Source organism: Lipotes vexillifer, unplaced genomic scaffold, assembly GCF_000442215.2.
Source record: "Lipotes vexillifer unplaced genomic scaffold, Lipotes_vexillifer_v1.1 scaffold189, whole genome shotgun sequence".
NCBI classification, from domain to species: Eukaryota; Metazoa; Chordata; class Mammalia; order Artiodactyla; family Lipotidae; genus Lipotes; species Lipotes vexillifer.
Window position 1 is genome coordinate 1,234,229 of NW_006785816.1, and position 23,433 is coordinate 1,257,661.

The following is a 23,433-nucleotide window of genomic DNA, read 5'->3' on the forward strand; positions in this document are numbered from 1 at the left end:
CCTCTTGACTGCAGCATTTTCTAAGTTTGTGTGTTACTTGATGGGGGATGCTAAATTTATAGTTCTTCAAAATATTAGACGAAAAGTTCTGTGGGTCAAGTAATCAATTTATAAGATGGTATATAAGGAAGTTTTAGACTGACCACCAAAGACATGTCAAAATGTTGGAATGGAAGGTCTGTCTAATGTAAACATAGGTTGAAATTGTATTCTTCACTTACTCCTTACTTCCAGAGTTGAGGATTTGGGTTTGTGAAAAATTCTGTTGACTTGTGGAGGACCAAATAATTTTTTCTTCTTAAAAATTATAATTGCAGCTTTGCTGATATTAGAACAAAAAGTCTGAAAACTTAATACGTAAAATTAGGAAAATACAAAGGTTTAGAAGAAAGGAAAAGAGTGAAATCAGAAAACTCATGATTAGATAAGTCTGTATTGTAAATAATTCTTAAAACATGGAATTGTGAGTACATTTTTTTAAAATCAACTATTTTAAATCTTTTATTCCCCCCCCCCACCTCAGTCTAAATCTAATGAAGAATCGGGGGATTCACAGCAGCCAAGCCAGCCTTCCCAGCAGCCTTCAGTGCAGGCAGCCATTCCCCAGACCCAGCTCATGCTGGCTGGAGGACAGATAACTGGGGTAAGTTTTCACTGAGAAATTTGTAACAAACTTTCTCTGTGTCAGAACTGCCATTGGGGGACTTCCCTGACAGTCCAGTGGTTGAGACTTTGCCTTCCAGTGCAGGGGGAGTGGATTTGATCCCTGGTCAGGGAGCTAAGGTCCCACATGCCTCACTGCCAAAAAACCAAAACATAAAACAGAAGCAATATTGTAACAAATTCAATAAAGGCTTTAAAAAAATGGTCCACATCCAAAAAAATCTTTCAAAAAAAAAATTCCATTGGCCAATATCTGATTAGAACTGTTGGCTGTAGCAGACAGTAACACGGCTATGCCTGGCACTGTTATGTCTTTAAAGGAACTTCCTGCACCGTAAGCAGCTCTGAGAAAGGAGCTATCTTTGTCAGAGTTTTCAGGGTATTTTTTCTTACTATTGCAGATATGCTCTGGGTAAACTAAGGACTTTTTAAAATTCACGTTTCAACCGTTGCTTCATGCAGTGGCGTCACGATCCCATGGTTGAGACAGTTACAGTGATGAAATTGTAGTTGTCAGTTTGGAGTTATAACATCACTGCAGAGTAATGGATTAGTACCTACAAAAGAAAAACATTTTAAGTTACCGTATAGCGTTCTAAAATGAAACTTCTGATCTCCTATCCTGGCTCTATAGTTTACTATATTGGCTAATTACTTCATCTCTCTGTGCCTCAGTTTTCCTTCCGTTAAATGAAGATGTTAATAATACTTATCTAACAGTATTGTTTTAAAGATTAAGAGTAGTAACATACATAAAACTCATAGAACAGTGCTTGGCATGTAGTAGCATTCAATAAATATCATGTTTTTATCGATAGTAAATTGGCCTGTGCAAATATATTAAGCTTTTAACTTTTGAGCTGTCTTCGCTCTGAGACATCATTAAAAATATTTTTCCAATGTTGACAATTTGTCTATTAAGTTATCTTTTTTGGGGGGGTCGAGAGGAGTGGTAAGTTGTTATTCAATTCACATCATGTCAACCCACAAATTCTTTTATTTCCTTCATTTCAGTTGTTTGTTTTGGCAGTGGTGGAAGGCTCTTTTAAGAACTGTTGCAAACTTGTTTACGAAATCCCATCAGTGGAGATTAATATATGTTTACATATTATATAAAATATTTATAAACATGTATTTTGAAGCGTATTGGGTTTTTGAATGATTTGATTTTGATTCTTATATCTCTAATGCACAAACTGTATCAGACCCTTTTTGAAAGAGGATTGTGCCATTAAGTGACTGTACATGCGCTTCAGAATATTCCTTCTTGGTTTGATCAGAACATGTCACCAAAAAGAAGGTAGAACATACTTATCACTTTAAGTATGTTTGAAATAAGTTGCATTATGAAAGCAAGTTTAAATCTTCAAATACATTTCCTGTTTTCTTTGGGTTTTGTTTTGAGTGACTAGTGTTTACAGTAGTTGAAGACACTTGGGATTCCAGGTTCAGAATGGCTGGAGCTTCTATTAAACTTGGGCATTAGGATTCATTTGCATGTAAAGAGAGCGGCTGTCACCACCTGTTTCACAGAGATAATGTGTTGGAAAGAGGATGTAAAGTTGCAGAGACCCAATGCTTTCAATAACAGAAAAGGCTGTTGGGGAGGAGGCTGTAGGGACTTGGAAAAGAAACAAATGGACCTCATATTCTTTAGTCATATCTTAGGACATAATGAAATGATGGAATATGGCAGGGATTCATGCTAATGGGAAGCAGCTGGGCCTTATCAGTTCTTTCCTGGTCAGATCCAGCATCCTTGTTCCTCATTCATCTGACTAATCACTTGCTGTTCTGTTGGGTGTAAATTTCTTTTCATATCCTGTCAGCATTGATTCTTTTTTTTCTTGCTTACTAGTTAATTACTTTTTTTGCCTGAACCCTAGGGCCTTGGACAAGCTTGAATGATTAAGTCCAGAGTGAGGACCACCATTTTAATTTAAATGGTCTGCTAGTCCTGGTATCTTGATGGCTAATGAACGTTTTATTTTAGCCTCATGCTAACCATGTGAAGTTGGGTAGCTAAGGTTTAATACCACTTGAGTTGCTTACTTCAAAGCAGTGGCCTTGCGTTAGAGGCTCGTCTCCTTCAACCCTTTCCGACTGTTTGTCCTGATTTTGTTTAGCTGACTTTGACGCCAGCCCAGCAACAGTTATTACTACAGCAGGCACAGGCACAGGCACAGCTGCTGGCTGCTGCAGTGCAACAGCATTCCGCTAGCCAACAGCACAGTGCTGCTGGGGCCACCATCTCAGCCTCCGCCGCCACGCCCATGACTCAGATCCCCCTGTCTCAGCCCATCCAGATCGCACAGGTGAGTGAGTAACTCTCATAGCTGGGGCAGGAAGGGAGGAATAAAATGGCAGGATTTCTTTGGTGTTAAGCTTACTTTCTGATTGTTAGTGTGAGGTAAGTGGTGTAGCCTTCTTTACCACTGAACTAGAAGTAATACATTTGTTTGCTTATTTGAGTTGATATTATAAACACATAACTGATTATTTGAATAACTGTTTATATTAAGTGACAATTCTTGAATAATTGGCTGGCATATTTCTGAAGCAGGGGATTACTGTATTTATTTTAATTAGCTAATTACAGCAGGCATGAGTTCTTTCATGTGCTCTGCAGTGAATGTTGCCACCCATGTGTGAGAGAAACTGCGCGTCATCTTTCTGCTAGAGCGATTAGCTCTGTGCAGAATTGCATTAGAGTGTTGTTTGGCTTTAATTTTTGTATTTTAGGGCAAAGTATCCAGAGATAATAAAAATTTATTTAAGAGGCATAGACAGTTCTACCAAGGAGGAAAAAAGGTAAATGAAATCCTTTATCTCAAGGAGAGGAAAAAAGTATAAGTAGTCATATCAGTGAAATGTATGAAGAGTTATTATGAGTCTAGTGCAGATAATTATCTTTATCCCCCCAGAGAAGGCTCAGAAATAGACTTAAATTGTAGCTAGAGTTTGACTAAACATTAAAAAAAACCAATTAACTAAAAGTGTACAGAATAGATGTCAGGCTAATCTTTATGACTGTTATATACAATCTTTATCAAGATCACGTTTTTATTTTGGCCATTTTTTTCATCACCAAATAAATGTTTTTAGTGCCTAAGCTGTGAGACTCTATGTTGACATTATTCTAATAAGATAATATACATGAAATTATGTTGAAAATTATAAAATAATAGGCCAATATAAGCAAGTTTAATATGTTGTAGATCAGATTTTTATATGGATAGCTATTTTTAAAAAAACTTTTACACTGATTTCTCAGTTGAGTTAGGTAGGCTGGTGCCACATTTCATGAATCATTATAAATCTTTTAATTTATTGATGCAAGTTCAGACGTAGCACTCTCAATTTTTGCTTAACAAGAGAAAACTCTAATCAAACACTTAAAAACTCAACATATTCTTTTCTCACTTGAGAGAAAAACCCATATTGGTCTCTACATGTTAAAAACACAACCATAAGCATTTGTTCTGAGGGAATTTTAAATAACGGTTGAGAATTAGATATAGCATAAGTCACGACACAATATATGCCCACAGAAATAACAGGTCCTTGTAGCAGCTCCAGGTTTCTTCACAAGCTTTGTGAATGCACCCAGAGCACATCCTTGTTGGGAGTTTATAAGAATGTCAAATATTGACTCTTCTTTATTTGGATGGCAGAATTCATCATCTGGGAACCTTAAGATTAAGCAAGCTTTTATTTCAGAGTCTCCAATCCATGTTTTAATCCTAATTTTTTAGGATCTGCAACAACTGCAACAACTTCAGCAGCAGAATCTCAACCTGCAACAGTTTGTGTTGGTACATCCAACCACCAACCTGCAACCAGCGCAGTTTATCATCTCACAGACGCCCCAGGGCCAGCAGGGTGAGTGCCTCCTTAGAGCTTATTAGTGATACGGTACACCAAGGCTGTCCACTTGTGTGACATACATGCTGACTACTGTCATTTTGGCCCAGAAGCTGTCCATTAGAACAGTGTTTTTATTAGATTTTATTTAACTTTAAGCTCAGTATTCATGTTGAGAAAAATATTTTTTTTGTCATGCATACCTAATTATTGAAGGTCATCCTTCACTGCCTTTCATCTGTTTAATCAGTAAGGAGGACCATGGGTTTGGCCAAAATTCTAAATTAAATCCTTCAACATGCTGAACATACATTGGATAAATTACTTTTATGTTTTGATAGTTTTTCATGGGAATGTGTTCAAAGAATGGGCTGAGCATTCTAACTATACGCTTCTAACAATCATTTGTTTTCTTTTAAAGCTTAAGAAGGAGAGGGTGTCATGTTAGAAATTGTGCAAATTTTGTGAGTTATAAAAAACATCTTCAAGGCCTTTTAGTGCTGAATATTGTTGTGTTACTGCTGTATAAAGTTCAATCATGTTTGTAATGGAATCAGTATAGACGGTATCAGAGTATCAAGGCTTCAACTCAAGGAACATTAGTGCATCTCTACTGATTCCTCATTATTTCTGTTTTTTAGCCTTTTTTCTTCTTGATCATTCATTTCAAAATCTTTTGTTGTATAAATAACCTATTCCACTTTTAATGGATAGGATAGCCTGCCCCTTTAATGAACTAGATAGTTCTCTGTCCCAGCATATACTAGCTGTTTCTAATGGCTTCTGGGTTAAGAAGTTGAGCTTTTTTTTTTTTTTTGGAGTTTCAAGCTGCTTCCATTTAGAATGCTTCTTCACTTTCATCCATTCCTTGGTAAAATAAAGAATTGGCCAATCAGAGAGGTTATTCAGGTTACGCTAAAGACATCCACCAGTTTTAGTTGGTTCCATATCTTCTTGCCCAAATTGTATTTAACAAGACTGAATTTTAGGCAAATAAGACATTAAGAGTTTTAAGACCAGTAAGACTATCAGGGGATCCGTTGGAAATTTTCACTTCACTTTCTCATTTTTTCTTTTGCCATTTGTTCAAGGTAATCTTTAATGTTTGACATAACATGTTTGTGTTTTACAGGTCTCCTGCAAGCGCAAAATCTTTTAACGCAACTACCTCAGCAAAGCCAAGCCAACCTCCTACAGTCGCAGCCAAGCATCACCCTCACCTCCCAGGTCGGTTTTCTTCCATGAGGGTTGCTTTCTTTTATCCTGTTGTCTTGAGAGTCTTTGGGGATTTGTTTAACTTAAAACCACAACCCCTTAATAAAAATAATTCAAATAGTTTTCAAAAACTCACCAAAATTTCAAAGCTAGGCTTATCAGCTTGATAAAGCAGTGCTACCAAATTGATGTAGTCTTTGAAAATCTTCAAGGAGTCCCTATTTTCTTATATTTTCATAAAGAATAACTGTGTTAGCACCAAATGAGTAATGAGTTCTGGCTGTCTGACCACCCTCCCCACCCTGATTTTTGGCAGTAGAGATTACCACTTGAGCTAGACCTAGAGCCTGAGTTAAAAACCCATCATTGCCCTTTGCTCCTTCTCAGAAACTGCAAAGAAGCTCTTACCTCTGTGTTTTATTCCATCTCAACTTTTAGATGTTGCTTTAGCTAATTTTTACCAGAGTTTAAGCATCTAGAGGGTCTAGGCTGGTCTAGGCATCTAGAGGTTTAAGCTTTAGATCTAGTTCTGTTTCTTTCCTAGCTGTGACTTTGAGCGTGTCATTTCACCTCTCTGCACCTCTGTTTCCTCATAGGTAAATTAGGTGATTGAACTAGCTGATCCTGAATTCCCCTTCCATCTCTGATTCTCTTTGTCCATAATCGTGGAAGTTATCGGTTAATACTAACAAATTACTAGATTTGACAAAATTCAACAACTGTTTATGATAACAACTCTTCTAGGAATTAAGAGGTAACTTTCCCAGCCTGCTAAAAGGCATCTACAAAAAAAAACATCATAAAGACTGAATACTTTCTCTCTAAGATCAGGAACAAGGATGTCCACTGTTACCACTTTTATTCAGCATTGCACTGAAGGTCCTAGCAAGGCAATAAGACAAGAAAAATAAATAAAGGACATATAGATTAGAAAGGAAGAAGTAAAGTGTCTTAATTGGTAGATGACATGATTGTCTATGTAGAAAATCCAAATCCAAGGAATCCAAATCCAAAGAATCTACAAAAAAGTTGCTGGAATTAATAATTGAGTTTAGCAAGTATGTAGGATACAAAGTCAATATACAAAAATCTATATACTAACAACAATCATTTGGAAATTTAAATTAAGAAGAAAAATATTTACAGTAATTAGGGATAAATTTAACAGAACATTTGTAAAACCTGTATATTGAAAACTACAAAATCTTGCTGAGTGAAATTGAAGAAGACCTAAATAAATGGAGAGATATAATATGTTCATGAAGACTTTGGTTGTTAAAATGTGAGTTCTCTCCAAACTGATGTATAAATTCAACACAGTCCCAGTTAATATCTACAGGCTTTCTTTGTAGAAGTTTGCATGGTGTTTCTAACATTTGTACAGGATTGTAGAGGACATAGAATAGCCAAACAATTTTGAAAATTAAGAAAGTTGATGTCAAGAATTATTGTAAAATACAGTAATAAAGATGGTGTGGTAATGGCATATGAATAGAAATGGAACAGAAGTCCAGTACACTCACACACATAGAGCCAACTGATTTCCCACCAAGGATTTCAGTGGGAAAAGGAAAGTCTTGTTTCAGGTGCTGAAACAATTTGCTAGCCATAGGCAAAAAAAAAAAAAAATGAACCTTATTTCACAATGATACACAAAGATTAATTTGAAAAGGGTTGCAGACCTAAACTTCTAGAAGAAAACTTAAGGGAAAATCTTTGTATCCTAGTGTAAGATAGTGATTTCTTAAGTGGGACACAAAAAGCGCTAACTGTAAAAGAAAACAAATGATAAATTTAATTTCATAAAAATTAAAAGCTTCTGGGCTTCCCTGGTGGCGCAGTGGTTGAGAGTCTGCCTGCCGATACAAGGGACGCGGGTTCGTGCCCCGCTCCAGGAAGATCCCACATGCTGTGGAGCGGCTGGGCCCGTGAGTCATGGCCGCTGAGCCTGCGCGTCCAGAGCCTGTGCTCCGCAACGGGAGAGGCCACAACAGTGAGAGGCCCGCGTACAGCAAAAAAAAAAAAAAAAAAAAAAAATTAAAAGCTTCTCTTGAAAAAAGAAAAAGAAAAGCCACAGACTAGAAGAAAATATTCTTGAAACTTATATCGAATAAAAGACTTGTATCCAGAATATATAAAGAACTCATACAATTCAATAAGACAACGTGGTTTTTTTTAAAAGGGAGTGTATGAAAAATATTTGAAGGTAATTCACCAAAGAAGGCACGTAAATACACAATAAGCATATGAAAAGATGCTCAAAATTATTAGTCATCAGGAAAATGCAAAAGAAATATCACTACACACCCATTAGAATGGGCAAAATTAAAAAGACTATAATAATACCAAGTGTTGATGAGAATATAAAGCAACTGCAGCTCATATATATTGTCTGTGGGGTTGCAAATTGGTACAGACACTTTGGAAAACATCTTGGCAGTTTCTTATAAAGTTAAATATACATGTACCTTATGACTCAGCAGTTCTACCCTTAGAAATGAATGCATTTGTCCACACAGAGACGTGTGTATGACTGACTGTTCATAGCAGTTTTATTCGTAATCACCCCAAAGTGGAAACAGCCTAAACATTCATCAGCTGCTGAATAGATAACCTGAATTTTGGCATATCTATATGATGGAATGCTACTCAGCCATAGAAGGAAATGTAATTCTGATACATTCAACGTCATGTATGAATTTCAGAAGCATTATGCTAAGTGAAAGAAGCCAAACATAAAAGACTGTATACTCTATGATTCAATTTATATGGCATTTTACAGCAGACAAAACTATAGGGACAGAAATCATATCAGTCGTTGCCAGGGGATGGGGGCTAGGGGTGGGGATTGACAGCAAAGGACACAGGGAAACTTTTGGGGGTGATGGAAATTTTCTGCATCTTAATTGTGATAGCAGTTATATGACTATATAGTTGTCAAAACACATCAAACTGTACACTTTTAAATGGTGCACTTAACTGTGAATAAGCTGAATTATAAAAATGAGGTTGGAAAAAAGCCTATACCAGCAATTCCTTCCTGGCCTACGAGCTTTGTAAACAGTGGCAGGGCTGTTGTAGCTTCATCCGGACTCCTGCTCACTGAATTTTACTCTACTATTTCTAGCTCTGGCCCAGTCCAGCCTGAGGTTTCTGGAGTTGGGGTAACTTATGTGTAACCACCCCACCAAAAGATACCCAAGCTATTTTTAGTCCTATGTTATTTGAGAACGGGGCTCCTTCAAGCCTAGAAATGAAGCAGCCATCTGATTGATAGTTAAGACTCACCTCTACTTATCAACCAGTTTCAGTGGGAAGTTACAGCCACATAGGACTCTAATATGGTTGGTACAGTTTTGGGCTCCTCCAGATGGTCATATTAAAGTTTTCTCAGAGTCAGCATGCCAGAGAGATAAATTTTGTTGTCTTCATTGAAGCAGGATGATAGAGAGGAACTTACCCAGGTGTAGGCCTGTGTAATTCCTCTTGTGCAGTTTTCAGGGCCAGTTAGTTCAGTGGGAGAAAGCATATTACTAATGAGGTCAGAGTTAGGGGTATATGACCCATTTAAATTACAAGAAAAAAGCACATAGCCATGGACTTCATCTGTAATCTTGTCCTATAATCTCTCACCTGGGCTTCTGTTCACAGGAAGGGTTAACTGAGCAGTTATGATGCAGAGTCAGGGCAGCACGTTCCAGTAGTGAATACTCAGAAGTGTGGGTCCTACTCAGGGGCTGTGAGTAAAACAGTGTAGCCTTGTGTTTGTGTAATAAGGAGATTTAATATTTTCTTTAAACAACAAAAAAAAGATTATACCCTCATGTCCGCAAATAAACTTTAGATGGATTTCAATAATTAACTATTTTACAAGACATAGAAGAAGCTAGCAGAATATTAAAAGGAATTTTATCCAAGTTAGAAATAAGTGAAAGCTTTCTCAGATTTGAAGCAACAAGATATTAGAAAGGAAAAAAACAAAAGTTCACCCAAATTATAATTTAAGACTTATGTACACTGAAAAATAAAAGGATAAAAGCAGATTGGGAAAATTACTTGTATTAATACAACAGACAAAGGCTTTATCTATAACATTTGATTGAGCTCTTTAAGGATAAGGGTGAGAATAAGGATATCATTAATATACAAATGGGTTACAGATGTAAGTTCAATTCACATGAAACGAAATACAGATAATAATTAACATGTGGGGAAAATTTGGCTTTAAGTAATAAGAGAAATATGAATTAAGGAAACAGCAAAGTACAGTTTACTCCCTGAGTTAGCAAAACATTTTTTAAAACTGCTAAAACAAATCATGTGGAGAACATGGTGTAGTGAGAACCAGCATTATGTATGATGTGTACCAAAAGCCATGAAATTGTTTGTGGTGTACTCTTCATCCAGTTATAGAAAATCCTTTGTAAATTTATCTCAAAGAACTAATTACAAAGGTGGAAAAAAGAACTGTATGCACAGAGTTTTTCATTGTGGTGTTACCTGTTAGTGAAAACAAACGAAAAGGTGCCTAGCAATGAAGAAATTGTTAAATAAATTATGATAATACTGCCTTTCAGTCAGCCTTTGAAAATGACAATTACGATGATTGAAACAACATAGGGAAAAAAATTAAAACATAATGTTAAGTGAGAAAAGCAGAGTATAAAATTATGTTACCATAATTACAGTTAAGGTTAAGAATGTAGATCTGAGGGAGGATGAAAACTTCTAGGGGTAATGGATAAATTTAGGGCATTGTATATGGTGATGGTATATATTCATGGGTGTTTACTTATCTTCAAACTCATCAAGATGTATACATTATATGTGTACAACTTTTTTTATGTCAGTCATACCTCAATTAAATTAAAAAAAGTTTACTCTTCGATTTTATGCCCTATGGTCCATTCCAATGTATTAATCATATTTTTTAAATTACCCTGATCTGTAGGATGTATGCCTTGTCAGTAGAGATTTGAAAATTGTAATTTGTGAGAAACATTTACAGATTAAATTTAGTGCAACAAATTAAAAACAGCACAAAAAATGTAGCTCTATGGATGAAAACTTGAACAAGTAGACAGCAGTGAAGCTATTGTTATTTAAACTGTAGGTGATTTACTTTTCCCCCTTAAAACAGTTTTAATAATCTTATATGTTTTTTATAATATTGTGTTACAAGTTGGAGATATGATAGTGATAAGACAGGTATGATCTCTGCTGTTTTGAAACTTATAGTTTAAGTGGCATGTTTATGACATAGATTCTTAAAAATAAAGACTGATTTATTAAATGGCATGAGATGCATGTATTCAAACCATTTGAAAACCCAAAGACAATGGATTTCATTTTTGTGTATTCAGGTCTTTTCCATAGACTTACATGTTTAACCCTAACTATAATTGTAGTGTATATAGCATCACACTCTGCTTTTCTCACTGGGTATTATGTTGTACCTTCTACAGTGACACATGGTCTTCATAGTTCTTGAATACAGCCGTTTCCTTAAATTGTTTACTTGCAGCCATTCCAGATATAAACTTAAATATCTTGGTGTATGTTTGTTCTTATTCTTTTGTTCCTTCTCTAGCAGCCAGCCACCCCAACACGCACAATAGCAGCAACCCCAATTCAGACACTTCCACAGAGCCAGTCAACACCAAAGCGAATTGATACTCCCAGCTTGGAGGAGCCCAGTGACCTTGAGGAGCTTGAGCAATTTGCCAAGACCTTCAAACAAAGACGAATCAAACTTGGATTCACTCAGGTAAGATGAACCCACCTTTAACTTAGGTTTCCCTCCTTGGCTGGGTCCAAATATTTGCTTTCCATGTCCAAAGAGACTTCTAAGGAACAATATATTTCTCAGCCTTCTTTTTCAGTTTTAGACTGTAACTTGTTGTTAGCCATTTTCTGCATTTATAAGTTTAGACTTTCATCATATGTATTCATTTATAAATTTATAATTTACTGTTAGGTTAAAATGGTTAAGATTTCTCTCAGAACACAGGCCTCTGAAATTAGAATAATACCAATACATGGTGAGAATTTAAAAGATTATGTTGGAGGATGATACAAGTATACTGAGGGCTTTGTTATTTGAAAAACATCTGGTTCTAGACCTTCGTGCTACATATGTGTAAGATTGAGAGGAGTAAAGATTACAAGGTCTTTTATAGTAGCTGAAAGGGGAAATGTTTGAAAGACTTGTTTAAAACCATTTTTTGGAAGAGAGAAAGGGGTGGTGGGGACACACACACACACTCACACACACTAAGCCCGAACTGAGACTGATTAATCAAATGGGAATCTGTTGAAGATGAAAATTCCAAATTAATCTTTTAAAATGTCACCTAGCAGAGGGCTTTTAAAGTATAATAAGCTTCATGGTTTAAACAGGTGTTGGGGTATATGGGTTTTTTCCCAAGCACTCCTACTGACTCACTCTTTAATTAACCTGTCACAAGTAATACTTTTTAAAGCAGGAAAAGAATTAAACTGAATGACATTTATGTAAAATGATATAGGATCATTAGGTGAAATAAAATTACTGAAGTATAGATTGGATTGGGCATTTTAATGGAATCAGGAGAAACATGATGGTTTTTCCCCAGAGAATATAATTACTGTTTGAAATTTAAGCCACCACTTAAATACTATCCAAATTATTTTATGTTGAAAGTACAGTAGTGTGCCACCTACTCACTAGTGAGCCTAGTGCGGTCACTGGGCTCCTCCAAAATGACATCCCTGTGTTTTTAAGAACAGGCTTTTATTCCTTATATTTCTTTGGTAATTTATTTTTGCTCAGAGAAACTATTTATTGAGAACATAAAATTTTTTTTTAATAGATGTAATTTTAGAGAAAATGCACTTATATTTGTGAGGAGTCTCAGTTGTGAAGAAACAAATTACAATTCAGAAAGATTTTAGTATTCTTTAAACCGTGTGGCTTGTTTTCAAAAAAGAAAGCTAAAAGATACAACTAGATCGATAGGGGTAAATTAATAAGCTTAAATAAGTATAAGGTTGGCATGTTTAGCAATGCTTCAGCTCTTAGGCTATTAGCACAGCATACTCTTACGTTTCCTAGGAGATTGTTGCCTGAGTGATATGCCAGGGATGTTAAGGCCTTTAAAAATCTTTAACTTTTACACAGATAGTGGTTTGCCTTTTTGTGGCATTTGACCCAACATACTGCCAGGGTTGTTGCTCTTTCTCTCTCTCTCTCTCTCCTCTTTCTATAAAAGAGCTTCCCTATGGTCTGGTGTTCTGCTGTATGGTTTTATTCTATTATTTGGCACAGCTCTTCCTTATTTTTCAAAATGACTTTGACTTTAGCAGTGGCAACATTTCACAGACCTTGACTGTGTGGACTAAAGCACATAATTACTGGTGCAGAATGGGAAGATCAACCTTTGTTCTTAAGTCAGATACCTCAACTATAGTTTTTTAAACATTGCTTTGTATCTAATTTATTTATACACACACACAAAGGGTAAGTTAGACATTCCAGTCATTAGTTGAAACAAACAAACAAATCTCTATTCTCTGAGTAAATATACATGTTATTAGGTGTTTTAAACAGTAGTTGTTTTCTAACTTTATAATTGGTTATTAAGGATTACTGTAGATGTCATTACATAATTAGAAGGCATGCCATAGTCTAACACCATCCATCACATGTGATACATTTATTATATCCTAATCCCAGTCTTTGTTCCTTTTTTCCTTTGCTTTTTAAAATATATACATGTAATATAGTTCAGATACAGTATAGTTCAGATTAGGGATATAATGTAGTTCAGATTAGGTATGAGTCAACTGCTTCAAACATTTACTTTTGTGAGGGGGGGAACCTAAGATGGTTGTGAGTTACAAAAGCACTAAACCAAGCTTATACCAAATTAGTGAAAATTAGTATATTAACTGAGGTACCTGTTGCTTTTTAGTCAATGAAATCCTTTAAATGTGAAGTACAATTGTATTATAAATCTCAGTTAAGTGGATTTGTCATTTATTGCCATAGTTTTAGTTAGTTGATGGCATAGCTTTATTTCCAGCCACCAACTGAAGGCATTGTTTCTTATTTCGATGTGATTTTTGAATAGGTATTTCATTTTTTTAAATTGTCATTATTGTTGCTTTTCATAGAAAGGTACTACAGAAGTTTGTGAAAAATTTTTAGTGAATTATAATGTTAAAACATTTATTACCATCTGACTTCTACAGCAGGTCTTACATTCAAAGAGTTCCAGGGTTTAGTTGGCCTTAGTTTTCTAGGAAGCTATAATCTAAACAAATACAGTGACCAAGACATGAATATATGTGACACACAAAGCATAGTTTAATGCCTGACATGTAGTAGGCACCTAGTGAATATTTGTTCACTAAATGAAGTAAGCTTTAATAAATGTATAGAGATAACGCTGTAGGTAAAATCTATAAATATATTTATAGATATATTTGTATGTAGAGATAATGGATAACACTTATGCTCTGCTCACACTGTCCTGGTTCTTTGGGTTTTACTACAATTGGAAGAAAATCAATAAGCAGTCTACTTTTGCTCTACTTCTGTGAGATAGTATATTTAGAGCTGTCAGTAAAACTTTCTGTGATGATGGAAATGTTCTGTATTTGTGCCATCCAGTACAATAGCCACTATCCACATGTGGCTATTGAGTACTTGAAAGGTGGCTAGTAGTGCTAAGGAACTAAATTTTTAATTTATCTGATTTTGAATTAATTTAAATTTAAGTAACCACATGTGGCTGGTGGTTATTTAAATGCCCATCTATCCTATGGGAAAGATTAGAATATAGATCAGTTGGAGTTCAGGTATTCTCAATGTCTCATTTTATCTTACAGTTCTAACATTTCTCCTCTATTAAACTTTTTATCAGAAGTTGCTCACCAGTAAGAAACTGGAGTTTAAAAAGAAATGTTTTCTTTTCCCTGACTAACCCCTAATGCAGGTGCTAATAAACAATGTACTATCCAAAAGATGATTGTAGGGGAGAGAAATCAAAGGACTGGGATAATCCTAATTCAAAATGAGTGTTGTCAGGATAGTTGGGAGTTGGCTGTCTCTAGTGGAATTAGCTATGTCGTATTTTGGACCAGAAATGTTGCTTTTCTGCGCTGTCACTGAACTAACTGAAATGAGAGCGTGAATTATTTCCACCCCATGAGCTTCTATTATCTATATATACAATAACTATTCAGATATGCCTTTTTCAGCTTTAACAAGAGAGATTCAGCTGGAGGAAAAGCACTCTATACATTTCAAAGGTTATAGGCTTATAGAGAAAGATATTTTTTGTAATATATTCAGGGGATCATTGTTCTATTGCTGTAAGGTTGCCAAGTTTCCAGTGCCCATAAAGGTTTGACTAAATGGGTCAAACCTCTCTACTGTGAATTTCTATCTCTATAATGGTTACAAAAGTAGTCTTTTTAGAATACCTGGTTTTTGTAACAAACTTTGAAATCCAAACTAAGGGTGGAAAGGAGATTTTTTTCACTGCTTCCAGAAATGCTTTACAGGAAAAAAATAAAAGAATGAGGCATTATTTCTAAATTTTAAAGTGATTTATGGGAAGTTTGGTTAGTTCAGAAATACCTAAGGTTATCCAGACAGTTACATCTATTAACCCTGTAGGTGATACAGGTTAACTGATTTTTAAAGATTACTTAGATCACTTTGGTTGCATCAATTAAGGGACTTGGTAGAATGTCAGCACTACCTTTTGAGAGTTAGTAGAAACACTTGACATCTCAGTTATTACATAAGGTAGCAAGAAGAGATTCAAGATGGAGAGAATATGGAACAGTTTTGAATGTTGTCACAGTCAAGACGTAACTAACAGAGTCCTCACTGGAATACTGTGCTCAGCTTAGGAATGGATGTTTTTGTAGGACCCAGCAAATGAAATGATTGTTGATTCTTTGTCTAGAACAGTTATTGGAGCAGCACCCTCGAGTGAAGACCATAACATTAGATGAATCTTTTCTCCCTCTCTTTCTCTCCCCTCTCCTCTTCTGTATTACTCTGCAGGGCGATGTTGGGCTCGCGATGGGTAAACTGTATGGAAATGACTTCAGCCAAACTACCATCTCTCGTTTTGAAGCCTTGAACCTCAGCTTTAAGAACATGTGCAAGTTAAAGCCACTTTTGGAGAAGTGGCTAAATGATGCAGGTGGGTGAATGTGTAAAACATTTCCTCATTGTTCATTGAAATTGTATAGGAGGGATTGTTGTATTAATTGGGGTTTATATTTCTTATTACATTATTGGTACTAGAGAACCTTGAAGCTCACAATCTTTGGAGGATCAATATAAATTATGACTACATAAATCAGAGAGCTAATTCATTTAAGTAGGCTAGTAATTACAAGGTACATAATCAGCAATGATTTTTAGCTTTGGAATATTTCTTGTATTTGAGCCCAGGGTGAGAGACAGTTGAAGGAAGTTGAAGAGGGGACCTAGAGAATATTAAATTTAGTGAGTAAGTCAAAGACAAATACTATATGATATCACTTATATGTGGAATCTAAAAGAGGCTACATACATTTAGAAACAGACTCAGACATAGAAAACAAACTTAACCGTTACCAAAATGGGAGAGGGAGGGAGGGACATATTAGGAGTATGAGTTTAATAAATGCAAACTACTAGTATACATAAAATAGATAAGCAACAAGGATCTGCTGTATTACACAGGGAGTTATATTCAATATCTTATAATAGCCTATAATGGAATATAATCTGAAAAAATATATGTAACTGAATCACTTTGCAGTATACCTGAAACTAACACAATATTGTAAGTCAACTATACTTCAATTTTAAAAAAGTGACCACCAATTTTATACATAAATTGAGCTGTTAGTTTTAACTTAATGTGTTTTGTGCTGAAGTTTCCCTTTGGAAATTTTGAATTTTGAGTCACGGAATCATAGACTATGAGAGCTGTAAGAAACCCTAGAGATCCCCTAGACTATGGTTCTCATTGTAGATGTGAACAAAATTCAGGTCTTTGGAAAAGACAAACCTGTAACCCCCAACCTTGGACAGTCTGATTTCGTAGTTCTGGGTATGGCCTCAGCATCTGGAATCTTTCTGAGTTCCACAGGTGAGAACCACTGGTTGCCCCCTCCATCTCATTTTATATAGAGAGTGGAAAGAAACTCAGAGATGTCTGTGACATGCTCAGGGTCTTTAAACTGTTAAATGACAGAACCTTGTTTAAACTTTAAATAGTTTAGAAATGTTTCATTATTTGTTTGGTTTGGGGGGGAAGGGGAGGAATACCAGTGAAATAAAATGAGAGGTCATTTGCAAGATAAATGTTAAACATTTGATAATTTCCAAAAAGCTTTCTTCCTTTTATCCCTAGAGCTAATAAATAAATAAGCAAACAAAAACAAAACATAAGAGCAGAACTCAGAAGAGGTAGAGCTGAGAGTAAGGATAGGAATAGTAAACTTCTGCTTTCTCAGAAACAAATCAAAGAATAGCAATGACAGTATGGTCAACCATCTTGAGACAAAGAATGCCAATAAGAACAGCAGAAAGATCCATGGTAGTGAACAATATTTTAATGTAGGTTATGAAAACCTTTCATACTTGCTTTTAGCCTAAAATACTTTGGTCAGTTTTATTGTTGTTGTTAATACGTGTATTGTGTGCATGAATCATGCTCAGCTGATTTGATTTACGTGTTTTCTTCTTTCTTACAGAGAACCTCTCATCTGATTCGGCTCTCTCCAGCCCAAGTGCCCTGAATTCTCCAGGGATGGGAATTGAGGGCTTGAACCGTAGGAGGAAGAAACGCACCAGCATAGAGACCAACATCCGTGTGGCCTTAGAGAAGAGTTTCTTGGAGGTTAGTGAGGTTTTTACTTTTCATATACTTGGGATTGTCTATATAATACTATTGTTAAGTGCCGTAGACCAGGGGTCCCCAGAGGTCCCTGGTTCCTTGTTAGGAACCGGACCGCACAGCACAGCAGGAGGTGAGTGTCGGTCGAGTGAGCAAAGCTTCACCTGCTGCTCCCCATCTTTTGTATCACCACCTGAGCCATCCACACACACACACACACACACACACACACACACACACACCCACCCTCCACCCCCGTCCGTGGAGAGATTGTCTTCCATGAAACTGGTCCCTGGTGCCATAAAGTTTGGGGACCGCTGCCATAGACCATAAAATATGGACTTATAAGCTTCAGCCCTAATGGATGCTTATAAACATATTGGAGACAATGAGACCAAGTAAGTTACGGAACATAAGGAGACAAAACCAGAGTGCTTCAGGGTTCAGGAGAGACCAGGCTTAGAGATCCATATGATCACTCAAAGTGAGAGAGGCAGGCAGCAGCTGTAGGATACATAGGAATTCCACAGGTAGGGAGAGGTGGGGGGAAAGCGCTTCAAGCAGAGGCATCCAGAGAGAAAAGCCATGACATGTATCGGGGAAACACAAGTAGTTTGGTTTGGCTAAACTGTAGTGTTTGGAACCAGAACACTGAAGGCCTTGATGAGCTATAGAGTTCAGGTTATTTCAGCAGGTCTTTGGTGTGGTTTTTTTTGTTTGTTTGTTTTTCTGGTACCAGGGAATATCACAATCAAAGCTTCCAACAAAATTTTGACTTCTCTAATTCAGAAAAGCCTTGAGCACCATGGAAGGAGCACTGAAACAGGAGTCTTTATCTGCTCTGCCACTTATGAACTGTGTGATTAGTCAAGTTACGTGGTTTCCTAAGCTGAAGTCCCTTTATCTGTAAAATAACTGCCTTTCCTGCCCCACAGGCTTATGGCCTGCCTCACATTGTCCAAGTGAGATTATGTGCATGAAGCACTGGGGAAGTTCTTAAATTTCCACTAATAAGTAAGGTATTGGTTTCATTCATGATTAATTGCCCTTAAAATAAAAAATATATAAATATTCAAGAATAACTTATTCTAAGTTAATATGACTGAATTTAAATACATGTTCATTAGAATGTCCGTCTATAGAAGTTCTTTGTTAAAAGTGGAATAATATGGCCTTGTATATTCCAGTTTCATTCTCTTATTGTTCCTCCTCCCCATTTGTTTATTCATTTAATGACATGGTTATGTCAGTAGTTCAAAAAGTTTTTCCAAAAGGTGATTTTTTTTTTCCCCTCTTCAGAATCAAAAGCCTACCTCGGAAGAGATCACCATGATTGCTGATCAACTTAATATGGAAAAGGAGGTGATACGTGTTTGGTTTTGTAACCGCCGCCAGAAAGAAAAAAGAATCAACCCACCGAGCAGTGGTGGGACCAGCAGCTCACCTATCAAAGCAATTTTCCCCAGCCCGACCTCACTGGTAAGGATGAAAAATAGGGAGGCATGCTCAAGGGTTAATTTTTACAATTTTACAAATACCCTATCAAATGAATTTATTTCATTATAGAAATTTATTGTATATATTCATGTTGAATAAAGATATATAAATTTATATTTTAAATGTTACAAAAGTAATTAAATGTCTTGTCATTATTAACCCAAGAACTTACTGATCTTTCTTTTTTAAAGCAAACAGTTTTAATCCTTTCCTGTTTCTCTGCAAGTTCCATTATTCCCTTCTCTGATGTAGTTTATTAGGTTACTCTGTAACTGGAAGTAAATTTGCGGCTAATTCCAGTTACCTAAAAAAATCTTTAGTTGCACTTTATTCATGTTGGGTTCTAAAGCTCAATTTATTAAACTTACACACACATGATTAAGTGACAGTAAATTCCCAGATAACCTTTAGCTCTGAACTTGTATTAAAACAATTGTCTCAGATTTTCACAAACGTGGGCCTTTTATTTATAACCTCACTGAGTAACCTCTGCTGTTAACATTAGAATAGTATTCCTAGACTGAAGGGACATATAGTGGTCATGTGACTCCCTTGATCTTTAGGACAACTGTAAATATGATGCCACATTTCCAACCAGGATTCCAAAGATGGGAATATTGTTGAGTTTGCATTTCTGATACTTTCTTGTTAATTGATTTTTAATTTATTTGAATATTATTCTATACCAGCAGGCTTTTCAAACTAAGGTCATCATTAATAGCACTTACTAGTTTATTAAGTGAAGCCTGTGGTTGTTAAATGGTGAGGCTTTAATCATAAAGTTCACGAGATAGTAGTTATGAAAAAGATAGTCATTAGGTACAGTTTTGTTTTATGTTGGTGATTATTTTGTGTTTTGGATTTATTCTAGAAGGAGGGAAGGATAGAAGGAAGGCAGTGTTTCTTACAAAAATGTAGAAGTATTTATCTTATTTCAAAAAGAAACTGTCAGTTTTTTAAAATTTGTTTTACATTCTTTCCTTAATATCATTTCATTAAAAACAAAACCGAGACAGTCTTCTCCCCACATAGTTGAAAATAGAAGCAAAACAAGAACCCCAGATCCCATGATCTCCTTGGATAGTTTTCTTGTTTAGATTAAGTTTATAACTGGTATAATATTTCTGTCTTGCTCAACACTATTGAAATACGGAAATTTGTTTTTATTAATTTCTTTTTAAAACTTGGGCAAAGCCATTAGTAACATCAGTGAAAAAACATCTATTCAAAAGGAACCTTTCAACATAAGTCAGTTTTCTCAATTCCAGGATCAAAGAGTAATTAATAAAATCACTTCTTTTTAGGCCCTTTTATTTTATTCTATTGTATCTGGAATTTTAAAAATTTTATAGGAAAAATAAATTACAATATGGACTTAAATTTTTAAATTTTGATTTTTAAATGCTTCTGCATATTTTCACTTCTGACCTCTAGGTGGCAACCACGCCAAGCCTTGTGACAAGCAGCGCAGCAACTACCCTCACAGTCAATCCAGTCCTTCCTTTAACCAGTGCTGCGGTAACTAATCTCTCTGTTACAGGTAAGCAGCAGCCAGGTGGTGCAGCTGTTAGGCAAATGATAGGCCCATGCTAAGTTTCTATGAGAATCTGCCATTAAATTGTAAATTAAGGTTTTAACTAAAAATATGTATTGCTTTTTTAAAAAAAGTTATATATGAACACCTGAACTCTAAAAAGAAATCAGTCATAATACATTTTTCCAGAAAGAATACTTTCACATAAAGATTTTCTTATCTTTTTTCTTTCTCACATTAGTCTGTCTTCTGCATTGCTTCCTGAGTTACTATTTTTTTTTTTTTTTGGCCACACTGCATGGCATGCAGGATTTTAGTTCCCTATCCAGGGATTGAACTCACAACCCCTGCAGTAGCAGCATGGAGTCTTAACCACTGGACCACCAGGGAAGTCCCAGAGTTAGTTTTTTTCAATTAACTCCTCCTCTCCTTAAAAACATTTAATAGCTGCAGCTTTTTGCAGTCAGGAAAACGTCCAAATGTATCATGAATTCATAGACTATATCCAGCCTGGACCTTATCTTTCACTAGTCTTTTCTACATCCCATCCTCAATACACAAGAGGATTCCTACTACCTTTGTAAACATGCCCATAGCGTAAAATGTTGTCCATCCCAGCCTCCACTTCTTTCTGTTAGTGATGAAACTATTCCAGCTTAGATATCAATTCTTCTTGGATATACTCTTTAGCTTCTTCAGGAAACTATTTGTTTTCACCTGCCTATATTATAAACAATTATATTTTATACTTCTCTCTTTTCCAGTAGACCTTGTGCTTCTCAAAAGATCTGAATATTCCTTTTGAAATATCAGTGCTTGGCACGTTCATAATAAAATGAATAAATAAATGTTTTCTCTTTACATGGCACATTTTCCAAATACATCTAAAATAAATTAGTGTTGTCATCAGAAGTTATCTAGTGATACATAAAGCAGAAGACATTCTGTAATTATTCACCAGGTTGATATATGCTAGTAAATCATTGGATAGATTTGTGATCTTTCATATTCAAGCTTAAATTTAACCTAGAGTTGGGGAATTTGGTTTTTTTCACTCATATTTTAAGTGACCTAACCATGATATAAAAATTGAATAAATGGCTTTATGTAGTTATTAAATTTCTAAGTCATTAGAAAATTTCATAACATTGTTTATTCAGAACAGTACTTTTGACCTCTTTTGGGTCTTTGACCTCTTTGAAACTTTGGTGACGGCTATAAACTTTTCCCCTCACAAAGTAGACTTACCCACAATTTTTAGTAAGATTACAAGGAGGTTTATAAATCACAAACCTCATCAGTCCCCACCTTACCAAGCCTTGCCATTTCTGGATGCCTTAGAAGCAAATTAAAAACCTCTGTTCAAGAGTGTATTCAGCACCTCAGCTTAAAAAGCAAACTGTTGGTGATTGGTTGCCGCTGTGTTGGGCACCCGGAACATGAAATTCCTGTCTTTGAGGAACTTACTGTCTACCCTGACTGCCACTGGCTGGTAAATTGTGTACTTTACCTTCCAAACAAATCATAAGTCATATTACATTAGGTTTAAAGATACCCATCTTTTGCCCAAAAAAAAATTCCTAATGGTTCAGGCATTAAGAGCAATAGCTTTGCAGATTTCTTAAAAAATGGCACAAATCTGAGGCAGAAGGTAATTTTAAGAAGATATACATGCCAAAACTAGCTAAAATTTTTTTTTATTTTTTGGTGATCTTAACTGCCTAGTCAGATTTTCTTAAACTCAATTACTTGGCCCATTTATTTAGATCTAATTGTGACAGTTTTATGAAATGTTAGTAACTTTTGGAATGAAATTTTTCTTTAATCATTAAAATATTTAACAGAAAATTCAAATAGGAAAGACACAATCACCATGAGTACTATTTTTATTTTGTCTTTATATCTGTTTCTATATGTACATAGATGTACAATTCTAATAGTATTTTTACTGTATCCTTTATTTTTAGCTTAACATCTAATAATAAGTATCTTCCTCTGTTATTATAGTTTTTACTTTTCTACTCTTGCCCTTATATCAAATGGTTGTACTGTAATTTCATAACCATTTCCATATGTTACCATCATGGTTAAGTTCAACCGAGGGTGACCAACTCTTCCAGTTTGAGCCCTGCAAATATTACATCCCAGGAAACCTCTCAATCTCTAAGCCACGTAACTGGTCTTGCTTGTTCGCTATTGTATTCCTCGTGTCCAGCACACTACGTAGAGTGTAAGATACCCAGTAATTATTAAATGAATGAAGTTTTCACTGTTATAAATAATGCTATAATGAACACCTTCGTACATATAGCTTTTTCTTAAATTTTTTATTTTAACATAATTTCAGACTTACAGAAAAGTTGTAAGAATAGTTCAGAGAAATCCTAAATCTCTTCCTCACATTCTCCAAATATTAAAATCTTACTATGTTTGCTTTCTCCTTTTTCTCTTTGTGTTTCTGTGTGTGATTTTTTTTCTGAACTGTTATAAGAGCAAGTTACAGATAAGCCCTTTTCCCCTGAATACTTTACTGTCTATTTTTTAATGAACAACAAATATAGGGGAAAAGGAAAAGTTCATCCTTACAGTTGAAAGCCAACTAATAAATGTGGAAGAAATGATGGAAGTATATGAGTAATAAGAGATCCAGGCTATCTGTATCAATATGGACTCAGAAATCATTCTGTATTCAGTAGGCTAGAATCCTACTATCACTTTTTATTGTAATATTCAGGTTGTCTCAGATTTAGCCAAGGGGGACTACTTCAA

General features: G+C 35.5%; 1 protein-coding gene across 1 annotated transcript in view; it reads left to right on the forward strand.

The window, feature by feature from the left end:
- Positions 1-23,433, forward strand: part of POU2F1 (POU class 2 homeobox 1) — an 84,255-nt gene that overhangs the window by 39,079 nt on the left and 21,743 nt on the right. Inside the window, exons 5-13 of the mRNA XM_007458095.1 lie at positions 524-643; positions 2,790-2,978; positions 4,419-4,545; positions 5,660-5,754; positions 11,336-11,509; positions 15,803-15,944; positions 17,491-17,636; positions 18,933-19,112; positions 20,565-20,670. Coding sequence (XP_007458157.1) covers positions 524-643; positions 2,790-2,978; positions 4,419-4,545; positions 5,660-5,754; positions 11,336-11,509; positions 15,803-15,944; positions 17,491-17,636; positions 18,933-19,112; positions 20,565-20,670 — 1,279 coding nt within the window. The remainder of the gene's footprint in view (positions 1-523; positions 644-2,789; positions 2,979-4,418; positions 4,546-5,659; positions 5,755-11,335; positions 11,510-15,802; positions 15,945-17,490; positions 17,637-18,932; positions 19,113-20,564; positions 20,671-23,433) is intronic.